Below are 21,975 nucleotides of genomic sequence, written 5' to 3'. Positions count from 1 at the left end.
AATAGGGAAATAGCTCACGTGGCAGGCATTAATTATTGACATGAAATTCAAGGAAGTTAGTTATTACTTTTCAGATTAAGAGTTCACATTCAAATCATAAGGCATATGTGTATATACTTTACCTATGTAAGATTTTCAAGGCATTATGGGGCATGGCCCATTTCAGAATAGCATATATTATTATATATTATTGGATTATTGATCCATCAATGTGTAAGTATCAGCTGGTAAAAGTAGGGCTAATTTTGATTACTTTATATACTACTAGGTAACTAATTCTATAATAAAGTGTCATATCAACTGTACTTCACTGCAGTACAGTTGGCACTCAAGTACCTGAATAAAGGACCAAAGTAAAGTATTTGAGTGATTGTACTTTACTTTCCACTGCTAGTTTTCTCCAAACTTTTTATTTATTCGTGCACTTTATTTCACCTGGTGTTGTTTAGCTAACTTGTGTGTAGAAATAATCATACTCACACATATTTTCTCTTCTCAAATTCTGATAGCCTATCTGTTCATGACCTGTATCTTATTACTATGCTGCAAGTACAGTCCCCCCGCCCCCCCACAGACTGGGATCATTAAAGTTTGATCTGCCAGTGCGGTACAGCAAATTACGCATGCGCACACCGGACCCCTAAGCTTCTAACTGGCGCATGCGCAGTTACAAATCCCCAGAACCAGCAGCGGCAGCGGTAGCTCAGGTCAGTCAGTCCAGGCAGCAGTCATCCACGCATCTATCTATATTCCCTTTTCTTAAATTAGCCACTTTAAGCTTCGCGATACCGCCCCCAATTTCAGCGTCGGTACGGAGCCGCCAGGCCGGGACAGAGACGGAGAGAGAGGCCTCGGCCATGGAAGCGCTCGGACCCGGTAAGAAATTTGAGAAAATAGAGAACGAGCTAGGAGCGGGGAGCGCGAGCCGTGTGTGGGGCGCGTGTGCGCAAATGCGTCGCTTCACTGGGGGCCGCGGCTGCAGCGAGGCCTCGACGCGCTGACGGGAAAACAAACCGAGGCCCAGCCCGTGTGTCTGTGTGAATGTGTGGCTGTCTTTATTTACACCGAGCGCAAGCCACGTTTTCCGCCTGCCCGAGGAGGGTCGGTGTTTTTTATCGGTCATCCCGTCATGTCTGCGCGGTTTTATTCATCTGAAGCACGCACAGCCCGTCGTGTCGGGTCTGGCATTGTGTGAGTGGGGATTTAACTAGGACCTTCCTTCCTCCTTCCTTCCGCGTCGTGGTGTGTTTACGTTGATGTTTGTTCACGGTGTTTCTCTTTAGCCACATAACTACGACCTCGTTTCTCCACCGAGGCCACACAATCTTGTCGAAATTTGACAAAAATAAGCCGAATGTTTCACTCGTTTTCTGCTAAACCGTCTAAATTTGTACCATCGCCATCAGGAACAGTGCGTCTCTACGGGCTGCCCTCGTCCAAGATGACAGCGATGGGTGGAAAGCAAAATAAAAGCCAGGGAAACACGCGTTACTGGCGCTAAATGAGCAGACGTGCGTATTCTGTGACTCTTATTTCGCTGTTATTGTGAAACCGAGACCACCGCAGGGATGAGCGGCGCTTTTATCGATCAGATCTGCGGACCAGCTCCATATTATCCATCCCCTATATGATAACAAAGGCACTTATTTTGCAGCGATGCAGCCATCTGATGAGAAGGTATGCGGAGAAAAATCCGCCGCGCACCTGTGCACCAAGCGATACGATGCACTACATGCAAAAATGTGTGTTTACATCATTTTTATTTTTTCTACACTCTTCGTTTTGTTTCAGAAATGCGCCTTTACATGCACGAGCAATTGAACGCAGCTTGCAGAGCAAATCACATTTTGTGCGACAGTGAAGCTGTTTTTGTTTTTTTTTTCCCATTTGCCTTGAATCTGTGTATGTCCACACACTTTGCACACATGCTCCAGAAGGCACCACGCACCTAGATGCATTATTTAAGGACATTTGCTCGTGTTGAAATGAATATTAAACCCATGCATGGTGCTGCATGAGGGTCCAGGTAATGATATAGTTTGACCATCCACAGGTGTGTGAGCCACTGCAGCCTCATTGACACGTCCAATCAGTGCGAGCCATCGGGTTTTTAGTCCATGATGACAGCAGCTGCCACATTACAAAATTCTTCTGATACTTCTGAAGATTGTGGCTAAATTTTTCAGGGAAGAGCAGTGTGTAAAAAGTGTTTGCAAAGTGGAGTGTGGATGCAGACTTGCCTTTTATTTAACTCTGTTATATTAGAGCAGTGTTGTTTTTGTGTCCTCTGCTAACATCACACCTTTATACTCATTTTGGCCCACAGTAGGATGCATCTTTTATGCCCCAAAACGAGCTTTTTATAATGCCTAACTTACTCAGCGGCGGTGTAAAGTGATGTACACTTTTCCCCTGCCTGCACGCCTCGGTGGTGATTTCCAAAGGGCTCGTTTCAATGAAAACAAAAACTACATTTGTGTGTGGCGGAAAGGTCTTGAAGATGTATGTGTGAAATGGGCCTTTGACACACAAGATCACAGGGTTTCAATTCTGCAATCAGCCACGGAGCATGAGCAAAGTGATGCGAGAAGGATGCTTTTTAACGCTGATGGACAAACTCTTAATAATGTCCAACCCTGCACAGAAACCTCACCTGAGAACAAAGTGTTCACAGTGCAAGTTTTAACTTAAAAAGTGCGTTTGTCAGCCCCCCTTTGGTTCAGTTGCTGGATTTTCTTCAGGAAATGCACCTTTTGGCTTTTCCTTAAGTGTCGCTGGGATTCTTCGAGCAGGACCCCCCCCCCAAAAAAAGGTTGTGGGTAACGATGTGACGAAGGCCCGGGGTGTCTTCACAACGCAGCTGGTTTTATCTTTTTTAATTTCTATTGCCTTTGTGAGATGCAGCTGTTTGAAGTGGTTTTCTTGTGCAAACTGAAGCAGTTGGCTGTCACAGGAAAAGATGTAAATGGAGGCAGAAAGACAACAGTTGACTCTAGGTGGCATGAACTGAGGCGAAGAAAATGAAACAACTACAGCTCCTGGTAAAATCTGGGTATGTTTGATGATTCAGTGAGAGCTATTACACACAGACTGGGTGTGTGTGTGTGTGTGTGTTATTTCGGCAAACAGCTGTACCTCCAGTCAGGAAATGCATCCATTGGCTATTTGTGGACAGTGAGCGCGGACTGCACAGGTGGAACGTATGTGTGTAACGAATAATGCTTAGCGTTGTGTCTGAACTCACAAGTTTAGGTCAAAATAAGTTCCTCCTGAAGCAACAGTGAAGAATGAAACGTCTGTGCGCCGAGCGGTGGATATTTCCTCCTTGTCAATGGTCTTTCTTTGTACTTTTGCCTTTTCCACAGTCCAGTGTAGTACCATAATCCAGGTGATTTGCAGGTGTGGGCGTCTGCGCGCTCCCCGCTCAGTGCCGTTAGTCTCTGACTCATCACCAGGCCAAGCCATCATCCTCATGCTTAGCTTAAGACCAGCTGTCTCTCTGCTTGATCACACTGTGGTTACCAGGGACACTCACAGCATTAGTAGGCTCTGCAGTGCACGAGTAGCAAACCCCCTGCAAATATGAGAACACCGCACACGATGTAGAGCTTTATCGACGTTAGAAAAATCGGCGTAGTCGGACGGGCAGGCGATAATCTTTGTACTGTGTTTTTGCTCCTTGAAGATGGCTCGTGGTCAATTTGGATCCAAGCTGAAAGACGCACTCAGGACTACATAAGGAGCAGAAAGACTTGTTGGCCTCGAGTGCATCTGTCATTTTCTGCGCCAGGAAAAGCTAATTTCACTTCCTCTGTGACTCAAAGTCGATGGCGCTCTGTCTCTCTCGGAGCAGAAGCATAGAGCGAACGAGTTCGCTCTCTTGATAGGTTGTTAAAGTCTAAATGCCGCCTTTGACAAGTCTGAAGGGTCTCTTTAAGGTGATATCCAGCTCTGTTTAAATGTTTTATTGGTACGTTATTCTGTTAGGATTCAGACTTTTTTATGCTGCAATTTAAGACTTGAATAATGCACGACAAAGCCGCTAAAGTAAATCTAGCCTGACGACCACTCAAAGCGCCTTTTCAACACAAGTCTGCATTCACCCATTCGCACGCACATTCCTACGGCGGCTAAGCCACCTGCTCATTACGAGCACACACCGATGGCTCTGCATCGGGAGCAATTGGGGATTCAGTATCTTGCCCAAGGACACTTGGACATGTAGACTGCCGAGGCCAGGGATCGAACCACCTCCCGAACCACAGCTGCAGGGACGTTTAAAACACAATGGACATATAAAACGTGCCTTTTTTAAATAAAGACTGGACTAATGAACATCAACATTCATGCACATGAAAACAAAACCATATTCAGAAATCACATAAAAAGGTGTCTTCTGATATTCTTCATATTTGTATTTGCTGATGAGGTCGTACAGTTAATGTTGGGCGGTCACATGATCTTTGTCCTTAACTGTCTCATGTTAGAAGCTGTTAGTGGATTTTTTTTTTATGTCTGCTTGCATGTGACCATCTTTTCCCATGATGGGTCTTTGGGACACTAAAATATCCTCATTTGCATGAATGTAGGCCAAGTTTTTTTTTTTTTATCTCATCGTAGAGGCAGTGCAAAATAGTGAAGTGACCCAACATTTACCCCAAGCGTTGCTCTAGTTCCTTATTTGCTAACACACCCATGCATGTTGGCTTTTGTTTCTTGAGTCTGTTCTGATGTCATTCGGTTAGCGCTCAAGGGATTAATTAGCTGATGGGCAAATTAATCATTTTTTAAGCAAAAAGAGTGAAACACACTTTGGTTTCAGCTTCACACATGAGAGGATTTGATGCTTGTCGTTGTCACATATCCTTGAAAACTGAATGTCTTTGAGGTTTTGGACTGTAAGGCAGACAAAACATTCATAAGAAGACACCTCAGGCTTGTGTTTGGCAGTTTTTCATTGTTTTTGATCTTTGACAGAATGGTTAAATCGGAGTGATCCTCGCCCTGCGTTTGGTATCTTTCCCACTTTTTATTCTCTCAGTTGCACATGTTTGTATCTGTTCCTTCATTAGCTCGTAGCCATTTCGTTTGCGCTCACAAACTGACCCGAGCTGTCGCTGAACGATGAAACGAACCCAATCAATTTGATGTTACAAGTTAGAAACTCATTCGGAGCCGAAACGACTGACAGGAAATTAATCTGCACCTGTGTAGCTAATCAAATTAATGGTTTGAGCCAAACACTTCCAGCTTCTCTGCTCCTTTCTTTGTCTTATGTGATAGTAAACAGAATATCTTTGGGTCTGTTGGTCAGACAAACAAGTGATTTGAAGACATCAGCCTGGGCTCGAGGACTGTTTTCTGACATTTGCAGACTGAACAGTTAAAACACTAATCGAGAAAATAACTGGCAGATTAATTGATAATGAAAGTAATTGTTACTTGCAGCCATAACCCTTTTATTTGGTGTCGATTGTGGTAAGCCGGTGGGTTGTGGTGGAAAGGATGGGTTCAGGCTTTTCATGTTGAGACACACACACGGCTAAGTGTAGTAGTGTGGCAGCTGAGGAGGCTATATATAGGTGCATATCTGTCTTTGGTGAAAGTGGAAGAGGAAGACCCAGAGCTCGCTTTGCCTTGCACATGGAGTTGAAGTCTTTCTGTGCCTCTTCGTGCACAGAGAGAGCAGGAAACAAAGTGCACAGTGTCAAATGATTCAATGCGCAGGATGTCTTAAAGCAGCATTGAAGTTTGTTTCCTCAAAAGAAAATGATTTTCATGTCCTTGTTAGCTGAACAGTATTAATTAAGGCCAGTTGGTGAAACAAGTTTCAACATTTTCTGACCTAACGATTAATCCGAAAGATGATGGATGTGAAAATAGTCTTCAGTTGCAGCCCCAGTATGATCATACAACATGTATTAAATTTAACTCGCTGAACCTGCAGAAACCCTGGATACAGTCGCAGCCTCGCAGTATGAATTAGCCTTGTGAAAGGTCAAACCTGTATTTATTTTTTTGAGATTGGATAAAAGCGGTTTTGACTCAACTGTCTGGCAGCTTTGAACCGTGTTTTTTCCCAATTTTGTCCACCCCACGTGTACGTATAGCAGAGGACAGAATGTTATAAAGACACGCTTTCCTGCTTGTAAAGCCTCACCATTAACGCAAGACGTCAAAGGGGGAGACATACTGTAAATACACGCGCCGCTATCGAATGACAGTGTGCTCCAAATGCTTTACGGTGCTTACGGATACATAATGAAGAATTACACACACAATGTTCAGCTTGCAGCTCAGCGTAGAACACTTGGTACGCCTTCTGTTGCCATCAGTAACAAGGCCAGTAGGACAAAGTGGAGTGAATCATCACATAATTTTAATCCAAGTCGTGACAAAGAAAAGCAGACATGCAACAAATGGCTTCTTATTTGAGACTGTATCATAAACATAATGCTGAATGGTGTTATAATCAAGCTAATGCTTTATTTGTATGATGGAGGAGGAGGAGGAGGGTGAGGGGGAGGAGTGGGTGGCAGGGAGAAGGGGAGGTGATTTGGGGCCCGGGCTAGATGAGGGCATTGGGAAGCGTGTTTTCAGGAAGCGATGGGGAGGGTCCCGATTGTCCGTGCTCTCGCGCTTCACTTGCTAACTGGAGCGTGTGGGTGCATGGAGTTCAGGAGGACCCCTGCAGTCCCTTCGCTGTCAGTTGACAAAAGCATAAAGCGGCCTCCTCCAAATGCCACCAACACAATGTTGTTTTAACTTCATTTATATGTATTTTTCTGCCTTTTGAGTATATGCCCCGTCTTTTGTCCCCGCTGAATTCAGAGCAAAGACGCGCTGTTTCCTCTGAGCGCTTTGCAGACGCTCTCGTTCAGAGGCGTAAACAACGGATCAAGGGAGATTTTGACAGACAGAGCCGGCGTCGCGGTGCCTCCTTACCTCCATGTCGCTGAGTTGCGTTGATGTGTGAGATATGATTTGCCGTTATCAGGCTCGCTTGAGGCCTGAAGTCTTTTTAACGGCTGCACTCAAGACTTTGTGTTCCTTCTTTGCGTGCAGCTTTATATGCTGCAGTTTAACCTGCAGGCACCACACCTGTGTCAGGTACCTGTGTACATGGGCGTATACTGTATGTAATGCGCGTGTGAGTGAGATGTGTGTGTAACGGTAATCCCAGACTCAGTGTGGCGCCCCTCCATATGGCCCTGCTGCTGTCTGTCTGAGAGGGGCTCGGTCTTTGTCTCGGCGTGAGGGGTGGGCGCCCTGTGTGTCTGGGTGGAGCTGGGGGCGGGATGAAAGATAATTGGAGGTCATTGTTTCGCCAACCCCTTGTTGACCCATGTAGGTCAGGGGCCAGAGTTACGGATCAATCAAAGCGTGTATGTGGCTCAATGAGGCCATTTCAGTGCATTCAAGCAGGTGTCACTGATGAGATGGTTTGCAACAAGCTTGGCGTTACGCCGCGCACATTCGTCTTTAAGATTTGACATTTAATGCAGAGATAAGTGCCGCCTTTTGTTCGCGTTCAAAATAAGTGCCAGACATGATTTATTTAAAGCTTCTTTATTTTTTTTATGTAGAGTCTGAGCAATTTTTTCGAGAGTCGGGTAAATTAAGCCTCCAATGAGAGGAGGAAAGTGACTAATCTATGAATTCACCATTAAAACGAAGAATGTTACTGATTTTCATATCTACAAAGTCAATAAAAGCCCCTTTAAACTCTGAGATGGTGGTAATTCACACGTCATGTGGAAATCATTGAGTAACTGCTTCTCCCTCTGCTCTCTCCAGGCCCGCCCGCCCCAACCTCTCTGTTTCAGCCTCCACGGCGTCCCGGCCTCGGCACGGTGGGGAAACCCATCCGGCTCCTTGCCAACCACTTCCAGGTCCAGATTCCCAAGATTGATGTCTATCACTATGATATCGACATCAAGCCTGAGAAACGGCCTCGGAGGGTCAACAGGTAAATCCACCGACGTGTTTGAGGTTTTTTTTTTGTGTTGGTGATGTTGAAGTGCTATTGGATCTGTAGCTATTGCAACCAAAGAGTCCAAGAATTGTGGAAAAAGAAGTATTTTTGTTTTATTGCAGCATGAAACTGCATCAGAAACATTAAGTCACTGGTTAGGCCTGTGTCTTTGTCTCATCGTCCTGTTGTCCCTGTCTTCTAGGGAAGTGGTGGACACCATGGTGCGGCACTTCAAGATGCAGATCTTTGGAGACCGTCAGCCGGGCTACGACGGGAAGAGGAACATGTACACAGCACACCCACTGCCAATCGGGAGAGACAGGGTTTGTATTCCAAACACTCGACCCTTGTGTCTTCAGCGTGTGCACGGACTAATTTGTGTGCATCAAAAACAGTGTCTGAATGAGCTCTAAAGGATTAGGAAAGATGGAAATAGTTTGCATTTAGACTGTGATAACTAACTGTAGAACTAATGGCTGTAAAGACTTTCATTCACATCTCTGCTCCCACAGCGAACTGGATTTACTTAAGAATGAAGCACATAGTTCTCAGTTTTTGGCTTCTTGTTTCCACCTGTTGATGCTGTGTGGCTGTACTGTTTGAATGCTGACTCATCTTTTGTCATTTCAAAGACAAACCGGTTCATGATTGCTCTTTGTCCTTGAGGACTCGTCCTCCATCTCTCGCTGTTCTTGAACCCCTCGGCCCTCATCTTTTGTTTCCGTCCCCTCTCTCCGTCTGTAGGTGGACCTGGAGGTGACTCTGCCTGGCGAGGGGAAAGATCAGACGTTCAAGGTGTCTTTGCAGTGGGTGTCTGTGGTGAGCCTCCAGATGCTGTTGGAAGCCCTGTCGGGTCACCTTAACGAGGTCCCTGAAGACTCCGTTCAGGCTCTGGATGTCATCACACGGCACCTGCCTTCCATGAGGTACGGCCTCTGGCTTCTCACACGCCACCCACGTCTTTTTCACGTCTGTTGACAGTTATTGCTTTTTATCTTTTATTGGTATTACTTCATTTCCTGCTGTCTTGCGTCTTCCTGATCAAATCATATTACCCAATATAATTGTTGCGTTTGATTCCCGACTTGGTTCCGGCAGCTTTTATAGCACGGTGTTTCAACTGAACCACAGGGCACTGCATCCCTGAGTGATCTTTGTCCGTCTCTGAATGGATTTTCACATCTGTTGACTTTGATTTGGACGCCGCATCGCACCAAAATTGTGAAACTGCTGCACTCTGTTATACCTGGACCTTACTTTCTGCTTGTATTAATAACTTTGTGTGGGTTTAGACTATTTTCTAGATAATTAAGTGAACACTTCCAGACACACTTAGATAGATTTAATTCCCTTTTCTGTTAATTTGCAAGGCCTTTAGCAGAAATGAAATTTGTCTCAAGTGGTCCTCCAGTGCTTTCACTGTCTAATATAACTGTATTTGCATAATAAACTGTTTTGAATCTTAATCTGGCTGATCATTAAAAATATAAGGATCTCGTTGAGTCCATGTTGATTCATTTGTTCTGCTGTCCTCTGTGTTTTTTTTGTACGCAGATATACTCCAGTGGGACGTTCGTTTTTCTCCCCTCCGGAGGGCTACTACCATCCTCTGGGCGGGGGCAGGGAGGTGTGGTTTGGTTTCCATCAGTCTGTCCGTCCTGCCATGTGGAACATGATGCTCAACATCGATGGTAAGACCTGAGCGGAGCCGATCGGCTTCACCTTTATTACATTACCTTCATTCACGCACTCTGAATATAGTGATTTGTTAGAGTCGATGTGGCTGCACTGATATTTGGTATTGATGTTACCAGATCAAGACTGTTTGCCGTGTTAATGCTCTGCCCAGCAGGATTTGATGTATTTCTATGTGCACAATCACTGGTAATCAGTGCTGCTTTCTTGTATGCCTCAGCTGTAACAGTAGATACAATTCCCATTAAATACATCCTCTGCCATTCTGGAAATGAGGTAGAGAATTTGATGTCCTCAGGTAATGGTTGCATACGTAAGAGAAAAGCAAAAACTAAAGCTCCATCTCAACCAAAAACGCATCTGATAAGCCGTTGAACTCATCCCTGTTGCTCAAACTGAACTTCCAGGCCTGATTTAAGTCAGTTGAAATTGTAACATTCAGTGTTTCACAAGACATTTTCGCCTGAAGCCAGTTCCTGAATCTAAGAGTGGAAAGCGGTGAATGAGACGACCGAAAACACACATTCTATGAGACAATGGTTTGCTTACGAGATACTTTGTTTGTACATTGAGGGAGACAAAGTGGAAAGATGTTCAGCAGTCTGTAGCCGCTGCTGACGAGATAAGGACGTTCATTATGGCTGAAAGACGTTGCTCTAAAGCTCCCTTTGTCGCTGCTGCATCCTCACTCCACTCGCTGCCTGTGGGGAAACACTAGCACAGACTCACCAGCTTGTTTGTAGTTTATGGGACTGATTTGCTGAATAACGTCATGTCCGCTCTACCCCTCAGTGTCAGCGACCGCTTTCTACCGTGCTCAGCCTGTGATCGAGTTCATGTGCGAGGTGCTGGATATACAGAACATCAACGAACAGACCAAACCACTGACTGACTCGCAGCGCGTCAAATTCACCAAGGAAATACGAGGTGAGCACTCGACGCCATCGCGCGCACAATATTCTGACATTTACCAACCAGTAATACAGGACCGGCACTGACAGACACACACATTCCTTCCACGATGTCTGTGACTCACCGTGTATGAAATCCACCGGAGATCACAGTAAGGTGTGGGCCTGCAAGGCGCATGCATGTTTGTTTTTATGCAGTATGTAAGAACTAAAGAGTCTACACCCACTGCTGACACTTAATCATGCCGTATACCCACCACACATACAGCACACTTGTTCTTAACCTGAGGGTGATAATGGACTGTGTTTCTGCCTGTTTAAACTAGGCTGCTTTAAATCAGAAAATACGGCCATGAGATTCACACAAGCATTCAGAACAGATCTCCTGAGCAGAGCCGTCCTCGTCTCTGTCTTCTTCACTTCTGTTATTGTAAATACACAAAGAACCACCAACTAGCCACGCAGAATGGCCATTTCGAATCAGTGTGGAATTTCAGCTGCTCTCAATTCTCCTTTTGGTTTGTGTTTTGAGCCCAGTTGTGACAAATGTGTAAAGGGGAAACTGCAGAGAGCTGAAACACCCTGCACGCAGTTGGCTGCCTTGTCAGCGTTTATCTTTATTGCAGGTCTGAAAACGGCGTTGGAGGAACAGAGGAGTACAATCCCAACCCGCTAAACTTAATGATATCAAAATATTTGAAATTGCAGTTGGCTGGAAAATGTCACTGCTTCTTCGCGAGTGTGCGTAACCGTTATTTCTTGTATGTTTTCAAACAGGCTTGAAAGTTGAGGTCACACACTGTGGTCAAATGAAGAGGAAGTACCGTGTGTGCAACGTAACGCGCCGACCTGCCAGCCACCAAACGTAAGTCGACAGAATTTAGCCCACCACAGCGCTGCCTGCCTCGGTTGTTTGGTAAACTGATCAGGTGCAGCCTTTCACCAGAGCGAATTGATCGCAGTGCACACACAGTCTGCATATCGCCTGCCTGTGAACATGCACGCGACGCGGCTGCTGTCACAGATAATGTCGCCTGGATGCTAAAAGGAGGCATTCAGTAACACGAGGTGTTGTATGAGTGCATGTTTTCCCGTTATCAGCAGCACCGCGTCCCGCTGCTGGTTTTAAAGTTTAGAGGTCGCCCTCACAGAGCTGCTTTGTGTCGTAATGTAAGAGACATATGATCCAGATCTGTCTGTGCATCTTGCAGGCATATAGATAAATCTGTTTGTTGTTTAAGGCTGGGAGTTTGACCTCCCTCAGGCCTGTTCTATCCTCACCAAACTAAACATAGACTTAAACAGGCTTTTAAAGTACCCAAACGATGAAAGTTGGTTGTATGACTGAATGCATCTGGTGAGTTTTTCTGTATTTTTTTCACTTCAAAGGGCGACATTGTGTGTGTTGTGTGGTCCCAAAAAGTCACAATATTGCAAGATTTTTTAACAAATTACTGAAACTTTGGTTGCCTTTGTTTTACATACTCGTGTGGACTTCTGCGTGCTGAGCCCACATTTTCCATTTATCCACAGGTTCCCCTTACAGCTCGAGAACGGCCAAGCCATGGAGTGCACAGTAGCTCAGTATTTCAAGCAGAAGTACAATCTGCAGCTCAAGTATCCACACTTACCCTGCCTGCAAGTAGGGCAAGAACAGAAGCACACTTACCTTCCCCTGGAGGTGAGAAACAGGCTGTTTTGATGCTTAAATATCACTATTTTAGTTTGGCTTAGACAATAAAGCCTTTCATCTTCAATGGCAGTGCCCCCCCCCCTTTTAATTCCATGCTGTTGCTCCTCTTATCTGATTTTGTTCCATAAATGAAATGTTTCTTCCTGCTCTGTAGGTCTGCAACATAGTGGCAGGCCAGCGCTGTATCAAAAAACTGACAGACAACCAGACGTCCACCATGATCAAAGCTACAGCTCGCTCAGCCCCCGACAGACAGGAAGAGATCAGCAGACTGGTGAGTGCTGTTTCCCTCTGGGGGTGGGAGTCAGAAAGGCAGCCGGAGCTGCTGGCATTTGGTTGATTTTTATGAACTTTTCTCAGTTGCAGCCGCTGCTATGAACTCTCTGCCGTCTTGTTCGTTCTCGTTCCTCGACCACATTTCTGTCTCGTTCTTTTCTGATTTCCTCTCCTTCAACCATCTTCCGCTTCATTTTCCTTTCCCAGGTCAAAAGTAACAGCATGGTCGGGGGCCCGGACCCCTACCTGAAAGAATTTGGCATTGTGGTTCACAACGACATGACGGAGGTGACGGGGCGTGTTCTCCCAGCACCCATGCTACAGTATGGGGGCCGGGTGAGTACAGACACAGGGAGGGACTGTGGCAGGGTGAGTACTGGGCCGGGGTCGCACTCTGGGGGCGCAAGCCTGACTGGCACCACACGGGGTGGGGGCATCACAGAATGAATGCTGGGACATGGGGGGAAGATCCAGGTTGAGCAGGAGATTTCTGAAGCATATTTGAGGTTAATGAAGTGTTTAGTTAAAAAGGGCTGCAGTCAGAGCTCATGTTTTTTTACTAAATGGTTGAGTTACAAAGTGGGAGGAGGTATTCTGGGTGAAAAGTCTCAGTTCATTTTCCCCGTAGCCAATGAGAGGTGACTCACATTTGGAGCACTTCTACGGCTCAGATGGACATTGCAGTCCCACAGTTGACTCATTGCTGTGTTAGAGAAGATCTGGCTGCTCTGCAGGTGCAATCCTGTGTGGAGAAAAAGCCCTGGTGAGAAGTTAACTCCAACTCCCAGGGTGCATTTCAGTTTTTGTTTTTTTGTTTTTTTGTTTACTGAATTGGCTGCAGCTCCGATTTGTGCCTCTGGCTGGCCACTTCACCATAGCAACAGCAGCCAAGGATCATGGGTAGTGTAGTATTTAAGGCCAACTGCTATGCCAAAACATTTTTTTCAGAAAGACATTTGTAATAATCTAAAAAAAAGTGGCCAGAACTTTAACCTATAAGATCTTTACATTATGCATGAGAGACAAATTGAGAAAAAATTAGGATGTGGTTTAAAGGATGGGAAGAAAGAAAAGTGAAAACAAGTATTTAAGTTGAACTACACGCAGACCTGTGAGACCTGGATCTCGCCCCGTGTTATAATCCTGTGGTTCATCTCTGCAGTCTGCTAAGTGCATCTCTCTCTCCCTTCACCGACACAGCGAGTCTGTAAATATCACTGTGCACATGGCCGAACGCTCGAGTTTTCAACTGTTGCATTCAGTGGACTCTGTGTTAGAGGAGGAATGGAGATGAGGAGCAAGTCGCTGCAGACTGCTGAGATTCACCCTCTGAATCTCAAGTCAGCTGTTCTGGTTGGAGGGTCGTACAGACCTGTATGGATCTGACAGGCAATCATTTGCATCCAGCTCGTCAACAGAAGTCGTAACTGGGAGCATTTTTTCCAGACAAGGAATCGATGCTGACCCGTGTTTTTACAGAAGCTCTGACCTCTCACTCCTACATTGGCGCCTGGTTGTTGGGCGTGAGCGGCTGAATTGGGATTCAAGGATTGTGTGTAAGAGGGGGATGAACGGATGTGAAGCGACAGGAGGGCGATCAGACTCGTAGCCACCCAGCAGTAACATAGAAACCACCTAAAAATTCACCTTTAAAGCCTGTGGAGTGGACTTTACCACCCATATGAAAATGAAAAGGTTAATATCAATACTACAGGTGCTGGAATGTAACACCCCATGTAGAGACAAGCACTCAGTGATTCAGTTAAGATAAGATGAAACTTTAATGATCCCTGTGGGGAAGTTGGTTCAGCGTATGGGCCAGTTTTCCCTTAAACTCTCTGCTTCATTTCCAATTGTTCCTCAGATAATTACAGCAGATTGTTGCTTGGAAAGAAATTCCCTTATTTGCCAGTGCCAAGCTACAATCCCTTTATTGGCTACCTGAACTATACATTGGTTAATTTACCCAAGATCCTATCATAGCGCTCTCTTTCTGAAAGGCTTGGCCGCTCGCCTGCTGGGATATCGAGTCTAATCGGCTTCCAGTGAAATGTAGACTGAAAGCTTTTCCCATCCGAGTGAATGAAACACACAGCTGTCATTTTAAAATGCCGTATTGATGCTTGTGGACGTACAGTTACAACAAAGTATTCACAGAACCAAAAGACGAGTACTCCCTGAAGTGACTGTATGGACCGAGTGCGAGGTGGGAAAAGCAGCAGTCTAATTCAAATGCAGCGTGAACTGTGATGAGGTGTTTACGTTACTGTCAATAATCATCGTTTATCAGGTCCTTTTGAGCTTGCCGAACACTTTTTTTGAGACAATCTTGTAATGAGATGGAGAAGCTCTTGACTTTTTTTGGCATGCCATTCTCAAGCAGTTCATTGTGGTCACTTGTTTTGGAGAGTAAAAGCTCTTAATGGCCTTCAGCAAATCTCGTTAACTTAATTGAAAGCCGCTGCCCTTTTGAATTTGTATTCACATCCACGCTCGCGGCGCAGCACTCACCTAATGATGCGTCTTTGATCAGATGCACTCCTCTTGTTGGCCACACACGTCAGAACTCCTGATATGGGGAGCCATAAAAGCAGGATATTAGTGTGTGCAGTAAGAAAAAACAGCATTTCTCTCTTTTAAATACTCTTGAAGTGTCACAGTGCTTAGCGTAGACTGTGGGCAGGTTAATGCTTCATGCACACAGAACGTGATCACCGTAAAACCAGTATGCAACCAGTTTGAAGCCATTCAATGCACGGAGAACATTTTGATCTGTGTAACTGTGTGTGGACATTATGCATTCTGTTTGTGTGGTTGGACTGTAGTACCTATTGTTGTATTGGCTCATCCAACCGGGGGGTTGACTAAGAGAGTAGGGACTTTCTCCGCAGAATAAAACCGTGGCCACGCCCAACCAGGGCGTGTGGGACATGAGAGGGAAGCAGTTCTACGCCGGCATCGAGATCAAGGTCTGGGCCGTGGCCTGCTTCGCTCCACAGAAACAGTGCCGAGAGGACCTGCTCAAGTGAGTCGTGGCGTCAGCTGAGGTGTTGTTGCAGTGAGTCTTGTCCCAGAGGTGTAGTTGAGGAAGATGAGGGAAAATGGCGCCCCGGTTTCAGAGTACACAAACATTCCTGGTTGTCAGATGTGTCCTGACTCTTCCTTGAGCGGCACCCTGAGGTTTACAGCAGTGGTTTTAGGTGACCACCAACTATTGGACATTCATGTCGTCCTCGGGATGAATTGTAAAAATGGTGATCCCGTCATTTTTCTTCCAGTCGCATCATTAGGTCACATTTTGAATTTGTCCCATACTTGAGTTCCCGTCAGCCTCAGCTGCACTTTGTCGAATGAGCAAATGGTAGCATGCAAACACTAAACTTAACACACTAAACACCAGCCTAACATTGGTGTGTTAGCATTTAGCTCAAAGCACCAAGCACAGCCTCACAAAGCCGTTTATGTGGCTGCAGACTCAAATTACAACCTGCAGTTACAGTCATCTCGCACTCAGTTACTGAAGCTATTTCTCAGCGTTCACATTGAATTTTATGTGCTTGATGAGCATTTAATGCTTTTCAATAGGAGCTTCACCGACCAGCTTCGAAAGATCTCCAAGGATGCGGGGATGCCCATTCAAGGCCAGCCGTGTTTCTGTAAATACGCCCAGGGAGCTGACAGCGTGGAGCCCATGTTCAAACACCTCAAGATGTCTTATGTAGGTCTGCAGCTGATTGTGGTCATCCTGCCTGGCAAAACCCCAGTGTATGGTAAGAACGCCCTAATTTTGCATTGTAGTGAATAAAAAAAAATTGAAACTAGATTTTCCCAATATGGATCTCTGGTCATGTCTGTTTCCCTCCACAGCTGAGGTGAAGCGGGTGGGGGACACTCTCCTTGGCATGGCCACCCAGTGTGTGCAGGTGAAGAACGTGGTGAAGACGTCCCCTCAGACCCTCTCCAACCTGTGCCTCAAGATCAACGCCAAGCTGGGAGGCATCAACAACGTCCTGGTGCCTCATCAGAGGTCAGCGTGGGTTTGTTGTGTCTTCGCTGCCGTCCAGATGGGAGTCTGGAATGCTTCTTGGCTTTCAGTGTTGTAGATTGGTCTCATGTTTTCTGAGAGAAAATAGTCCCCCAGTAATCATGTGGGAACGAGCAATAAAAGTTTTAGTAATAGTCTGCGTCATTTTCATATAAAGTTTGCTGTTCTAGGCATTTTTTTCATCTGGTGCTTAAATTCTGAGAATCTTTTCAACTTTGTACAATTTGGGTTTTGCATAATTTTCTTTGTAGTCGAGCTGTTTGAATAAGAAATGTGACGCACAGGCCTGTGATGCAGTCTCTTCTCTGTTTGTGTGTCCTGTTCTCGGTTCAGGCCCTCTGTGTTCCAGCAGCCCGTCATCTTCCTGGGTGCAGATGTCACACATCCTCCAGCGGGTGATGGGAAGAAGCCGTCCATCGCGGCGGTGGTGGGCAGCATGGATGGCCACCCCAGCCGTTACTGCGCCACAGTGCGAGTCCAGACATCTAGACAGGACATGTCCCAGGTAACTGCACATTTAGAGGAATTACTAGGAATTTCATGCTGTTTTCAATATAGAGTATTACTAGATGTTTTAGACCCATCAAGTCTGATGCACCCAAGCTTGAGTTCTCTGTGCAGTCCCCTGCTCTTTTCTTTTGAGTCTAAATCAGTTGTTATTGCAGGAGCAGCTCTTCAGCCAGGAGGTAATCCAAGACCTGACCAACATGGTGCGTGAGCTGCTCATCCAGTTCTACAAATCTACGCGCTTCAAGCCCACTCGGATCATCTATTATCGTGGAGGTGTGTCTGAGGGACAAATGAAACAGGTGAGACGTGAGCACTGTGTAGTTTGACCGTGTGTTGTCGTGCTTCGGTGCCATCAGAATAAGTTGAAATCTGAAACGAGCAATTCTCCTTTTTGTGTTTCAACAGGTCGCGTGGCCGGAGCTGATAGCCATCAGGAAGGCCTGCATCAGTCTGGAGGAGGACTACAGGCCGGGCATTACTTACATTGTTGTTCAGAAACGTCACCACACTCGTCTCTTCTGCTCTGACAAAGCCGAGAGGGTCAGTAGGAGTTCGCTCTACAGTAGCAGCGTTTCAAACTAATTGTCAAACAAATTTGAAGCAAACTTTTGAAATGTCACAAAAATGAAAAAAAAAAAAAAAAATCGGTGCCGTTCCGTCATTTGGTTTGGAGCTAATAAATTCAGCTCTGCAATGGATAGTTATGTCAGATGTTGGCGGTGTGGACTGTTACGCATGTCTGTAATAAACAGTAGAGGAAGTAGTGGTCATGAGTAGCCAGCCGCTAATAAATCTTAAAGAAGAAGAAACGAAACCAGTCGCCTCAGCCATCGAAGAGAGAAAAACGGAGGAAGGAATTATTCATTTAGCGGAAACTTCTGCTTCTTCTGCTGCTTCTTCCTCTGCTCATCCTCCTCCACCTTCTCTCACGGTAGAAACAGCTGCTCCACTCATGAGACTTAAGTCCACCATGTCAGGACATCATTTCCCATCAAGCGCAAACGCTTTTTATTTAATGAAAAAGGCAAAAACCTCCTCAATTAGCTTGAAAATTTGTTTGCTAAATTGATGAAGCTTTGTCAAATTTTGCCGTTACCAGCTCTCTTTTCAGATGTGATAATTCAAACTGTGCGTAAAAACAAATGTATGGAAACGCAGCTGATGAGGTGTGACATTTTTAATTGCTTTCTGTTGCACGACGTTCTCAGACCCTTAATTAATATCACGTTGGTCGACCTCTGCAGGTTGGGAAGAGCGGTAACGTCCCAGCAGGCACCACGGTGGACAGCACCATCACACACCCGTCCGAGTTCGACTTCTACCTGTGCAGCCATGCTGGGATTCAGGTGAGGCACTCACACACCTTTCACTGAGGAGCTTTTGTGGTAATTAATTTTTTCCCAATCTTTCATTTTGGTTTTTCAAATGTTTTAATTTTGTAAGAAATTTCATGCAACTTTGCTAACTCCACTTCTCCAAGTCTCCAGATTTGAACTGGTGTATGGATTTGGCACATTTACACACAAAAAAATAGAAATTATGGGTACAACCAATTATTTTACTGGAAATTGTCCTCAAGGCTACGGCAATTTTGCTCCGCGGTTGAAGCAGTAATGATGCTTAATGACAATAAACGGTATGATTTGGATGCTTCTTTGACCCATCGGATGGTTTGGCTGTTATTTAAAGCGACGCTCTATCCACAAACTGTCTCTTCCTTATAAATCCCCGTCTGCTGTAAATATAAAAGACAGCTGTAAAAAAGTGGAAACAGACACTTGCAGGGGTTTGATCTTAGTGCAGCGTTTCGTTCTTGTACTGGTGAACCTCAGTCTGCACGTCAACGTAAAGGAACTCCTGTAAAGAAAAAACAGAAATTAAGATCAACAAACGAGCCTCAGGCGGCTTTCAAACCGTCGCACCTGCTCACAGAAGCAGTGTATTCAGTTAATGTGTTATTCTGGAAGGGGAGAATGAATGTTTGAATATGTACTGCATCTTAGAAGAACTGCAATGGGGCGCTAATGCTCATGCTAATGTTATCACATAACATTGCATGAACTTCCCAGCACTGCACTGACTTGTAACATGTTGCGTCTTCCCTCAGGGAACCAGTCGTCCGTCCCACTACCACGTCCTGTGGGATGACAACTGTTTCACCGCCGATGAACTGCAGCTCCTCACCTACCAGCTGTGCCACACCTACGTCCGCTGCACACGCTCCGTCTCCATCCCAGCGCCGGCCTACTACGCCAGACTAGTGGCTTTCCGAGCCCGCTACCACCTGGTGGACAAAGACCACGACAGGTGAAGCTGCCCAGTTCAAGAAAGATGATTAGCTCTTATCTGGAGAGATGTGTGATAGATGATAGTAGAGAGGCAGATGAGAAACTAGCAGGTGGAGAGGGGGATATATTTTTACAGATTATAACATGTAAGATGTGATAATGCAAGAAAGAGTTTGCATAATCAATGAGAGACAGAGGAAGCTCTCTGGAGCACGTCTCCTGATTCTTGTTGTCATCCCTGCATCCTCCTGTCCTCCATGTTGTGGTGTCATTCCTGACAGTCAGACTGAACCACGCCTTTCTCTGTCTTGCAGTGCTGAAGGCAGCCATGTGTCGGGTCAGAGTAACGGCCGGGACCCCCAGGCGTTGGCCAAGGCAGTCCAGATCCACTATGATACCCAGCACACCATGTACTTCGCCTGAGCTATCGAGCACGTCAGCCAGTCCACCTGCGGATTCCCTGTCCTTCTCTCTTTGAAGCTCTTATTTCCCCCTCTCTCTCTCTCTCTCTCTCTCTCTCTCTCTCTCTCTCTCTCTCTCTCTCTCTCTCTCTCTCTCTCTCTCTCTCTCCCTCTCCTCCCACATCTCTCTCTCCTTGTAGTCTGTCTCTTTCTCTTCACACTCACTCTACTCATCTTCTGAATCTGCACCAAAGCGGCTCTTGGACGGGGGTGAAACCTGCTGTGTCCCGATGTCCAGCAGGTTTTTGTTTCCATGAACTTTCTCCAACCAGCGTTCCCAATCAAGCCGCCTTTCAAACCAGCAATCTAGCGCCGCCAACCCCGAGGGTTTCCGGTGCGCAAAAGATAAAAAAACAAACAAAAAAAAACAAACCATACACACATACTACAAGTTGAGCCATTGTTTTGAGTTTTTTTTTTTTTTTTTTTCTATTTGAATGTCTGCACTCTTGTGTTTGTAAGATACACTGAGCAAGGGAGTGGATTGGCACAGTCTGTGCCAGCGCAGCTCTTCAGCTCTCCCAGCTAAGCAGGACTCTTATCTACTTTTACCTCAAAGCCCTTTTGGGCAAAATCTGTCACAAGGTCTTGGGTTTATTGGGTGGTGGGGAGGGAACTCTACAGGAAAAGAGATGGAGGGGAGTCGACCTTTTGAGAATGATATATATATATATATATACATATATATATATACACATATATATATATTTTCCTTTTTTATGAGCGTGTGTTTTAACTTTTTCTCCTTTACCGTCTTTTACAAGCGAGGTGACCTGGGTGTCATGCCCATTACTACTTTCCTCCCATCTTAGAAGAATACGCAGGTCTGTATGTGCGTGAGTGTCTGTCTGCGCGTGCGTATGTGTGTGCATCTCTGTATATACATGTACTGCTGTATGAGAGTGTGTTTGTGTGTGTGTGTGTGCGCACATGTGTTTCATGGCAGGCCACTGAATTGTAAAGGGAAATCAAGGAGATAACTGCTGTAAATGCCTCAGATTTGTTGTTTTTATATTCACACATACAGTACATATAAGCATATATTTACATCTATAGAGCAACTTTGAGACATATGACTTAAACAGGCCTCCTAGAGGCTGGTGTGGGTATTTGTAGCAGTCCTGGCTCACTTAGTCATTGAAATGCTTTGAATTACCTTTCGAGCATGCGCGTTAGCAGGTGGGATTCGCACCTGTGGGAGCCAGCTGCTCCTTTGGTGCATCAAAACATCAAGTCCCCTGCAGAAAAAAAAGTGATTGAATCCATTTCAGGAAGTACGTGAAGCCAGGTCTGACGTGTAGCAGTAGTAACCGCGGTCTGGCCTGTGACTGGCTCAGCATTGGGACCTGTTGAATGGCTGAAGGCATTAAACACAGAGTATGGTCTTATCAGCCTTGCTTTCTGTGTGAAAAGCAGAATCTTATTTTTCTTTGGACCTGATTATCAGAAAGATTATATGATGACACAGCTGGACGTTGCTTTTCTTTTCCTTTTTTTTTTTTTTTTTTTCTTTTTGTAGTAGTTTCAAGGGCCGGAAACCAACATAGTTTTTTGAGGTGTCCTTTGCTAATACTGGCCAATTCATTGCACTGACCCGGGACGCTAGGCAAGCAACAGAGGGCACTCTCAATCTCTCGTACCTTTATGCATTTATACATACGAATCAACAAAGCAGATTTGTAAAAGTTTAATATAAGATGTTTTGTGGTTATCTTAAAAAAAAAAACTGTTGTTAGAATTAGTAGTTTACCATTGATGTTGTTGTTGTTATCGTTGTTGTCAATGTTGTTACTATTGTGATGAAATTTTCCGGTTGGCAGCAAAGCCAGTTATATAGTTAATAGTGCGACTTCAGGAATAGACTTCAGTTGTTGAGCTGCAGGTTAAGGGGTTAGAACTTTGGGTTGGACATTTTTTTTGTAGCATTCTGGTTAGTGGTGAGAAGAAGGAGGCCCCGAGGTGGACGGATGAATTCATGCTGTGCAGGTTGTGATGCGAGTAAAACTTGGCGGCAGGTTTGAGGTATTGTGTAGCACTCTGACGGGTAGGACGGATCTGCCGCCGGCGCGCGTCGCTCGGCCGGTGTCGTCGGCTTTCGATCGGATGGATGGAGACAATCAG

General features: G+C 45.4%; 1 protein-coding gene across 4 annotated transcripts; it reads left to right on the top strand.

The window, feature by feature from the left end:
• Positions 1 to 663: 663 nt before the first annotated feature.
• ago4 (argonaute RISC component 4) lies at positions 664 to 20,194 on the top strand. 4 transcript variants are annotated; one of them, XM_076755203.1, is made up of 19 exons: positions 664 to 876; positions 7,798 to 7,969; positions 8,178 to 8,298; positions 8,720 to 8,901; positions 9,530 to 9,666; positions 10,463 to 10,597; positions 11,359 to 11,446; positions 12,115 to 12,262; positions 12,429 to 12,548; positions 12,758 to 12,886; positions 15,442 to 15,575; positions 16,136 to 16,320; positions 16,418 to 16,577; positions 16,929 to 17,100; positions 17,261 to 17,404; positions 17,511 to 17,645; positions 18,350 to 18,451; positions 19,213 to 19,412; positions 19,708 to 20,194. In XM_076755203.1, the coding sequence occupies exons 1-19, from the start codon at positions 858 to 860 to the stop codon at positions 19,814 to 19,816; spliced, it is 2,592 nt and encodes an 863-aa protein (XP_076611318.1). In that variant the 5' UTR covers positions 664 to 857; the 3' UTR covers positions 19,817 to 20,194. The 4 variants fall into 4 exon arrangements, with proteins under 4 accessions (XP_076611318.1, XP_076611317.1, XP_076611316.1 ...); XM_076755202.1 differs by having other exon boundaries at positions 15,427 to 15,575; XM_076755201.1 differs by having other exon boundaries at positions 12,758 to 12,919.
• Positions 20,195 to 21,975: the final 1,781 nt, after the last annotated feature.

This window comes from Chaetodon auriga, chromosome 17, assembly GCF_051107435.1.
Source record: "Chaetodon auriga isolate fChaAug3 chromosome 17, fChaAug3.hap1, whole genome shotgun sequence".
In the NCBI taxonomy this organism is placed as follows: Eukaryota; Metazoa; Chordata; class Actinopteri; order Chaetodontiformes; family Chaetodontidae; genus Chaetodon; species Chaetodon auriga.
Note: the sequence above shows the minus strand (reverse complement) of the source record. Positions and strands in the feature narration are given on the sequence as shown.

Excerpts from the sequence above, each read along its gene's own strand:
- ago4 (XM_076755200.1), top strand. Across the intron at positions 12,920-15,426 it reads CAGGGAGGGACTGTGGCAGG|GGACTTTCTCCGCAGAATAA; the intron begins GTGAGTACTGGG and ends CTAAGAGAGTAG. Across the intron at positions 16,578-16,928 it reads GTCCTGGTGCCTCATCAGAG|GCCCTCTGTGTTCCAGCAGC; the intron begins GTCAGCGTGGGT and ends TTCTCGGTTCAG.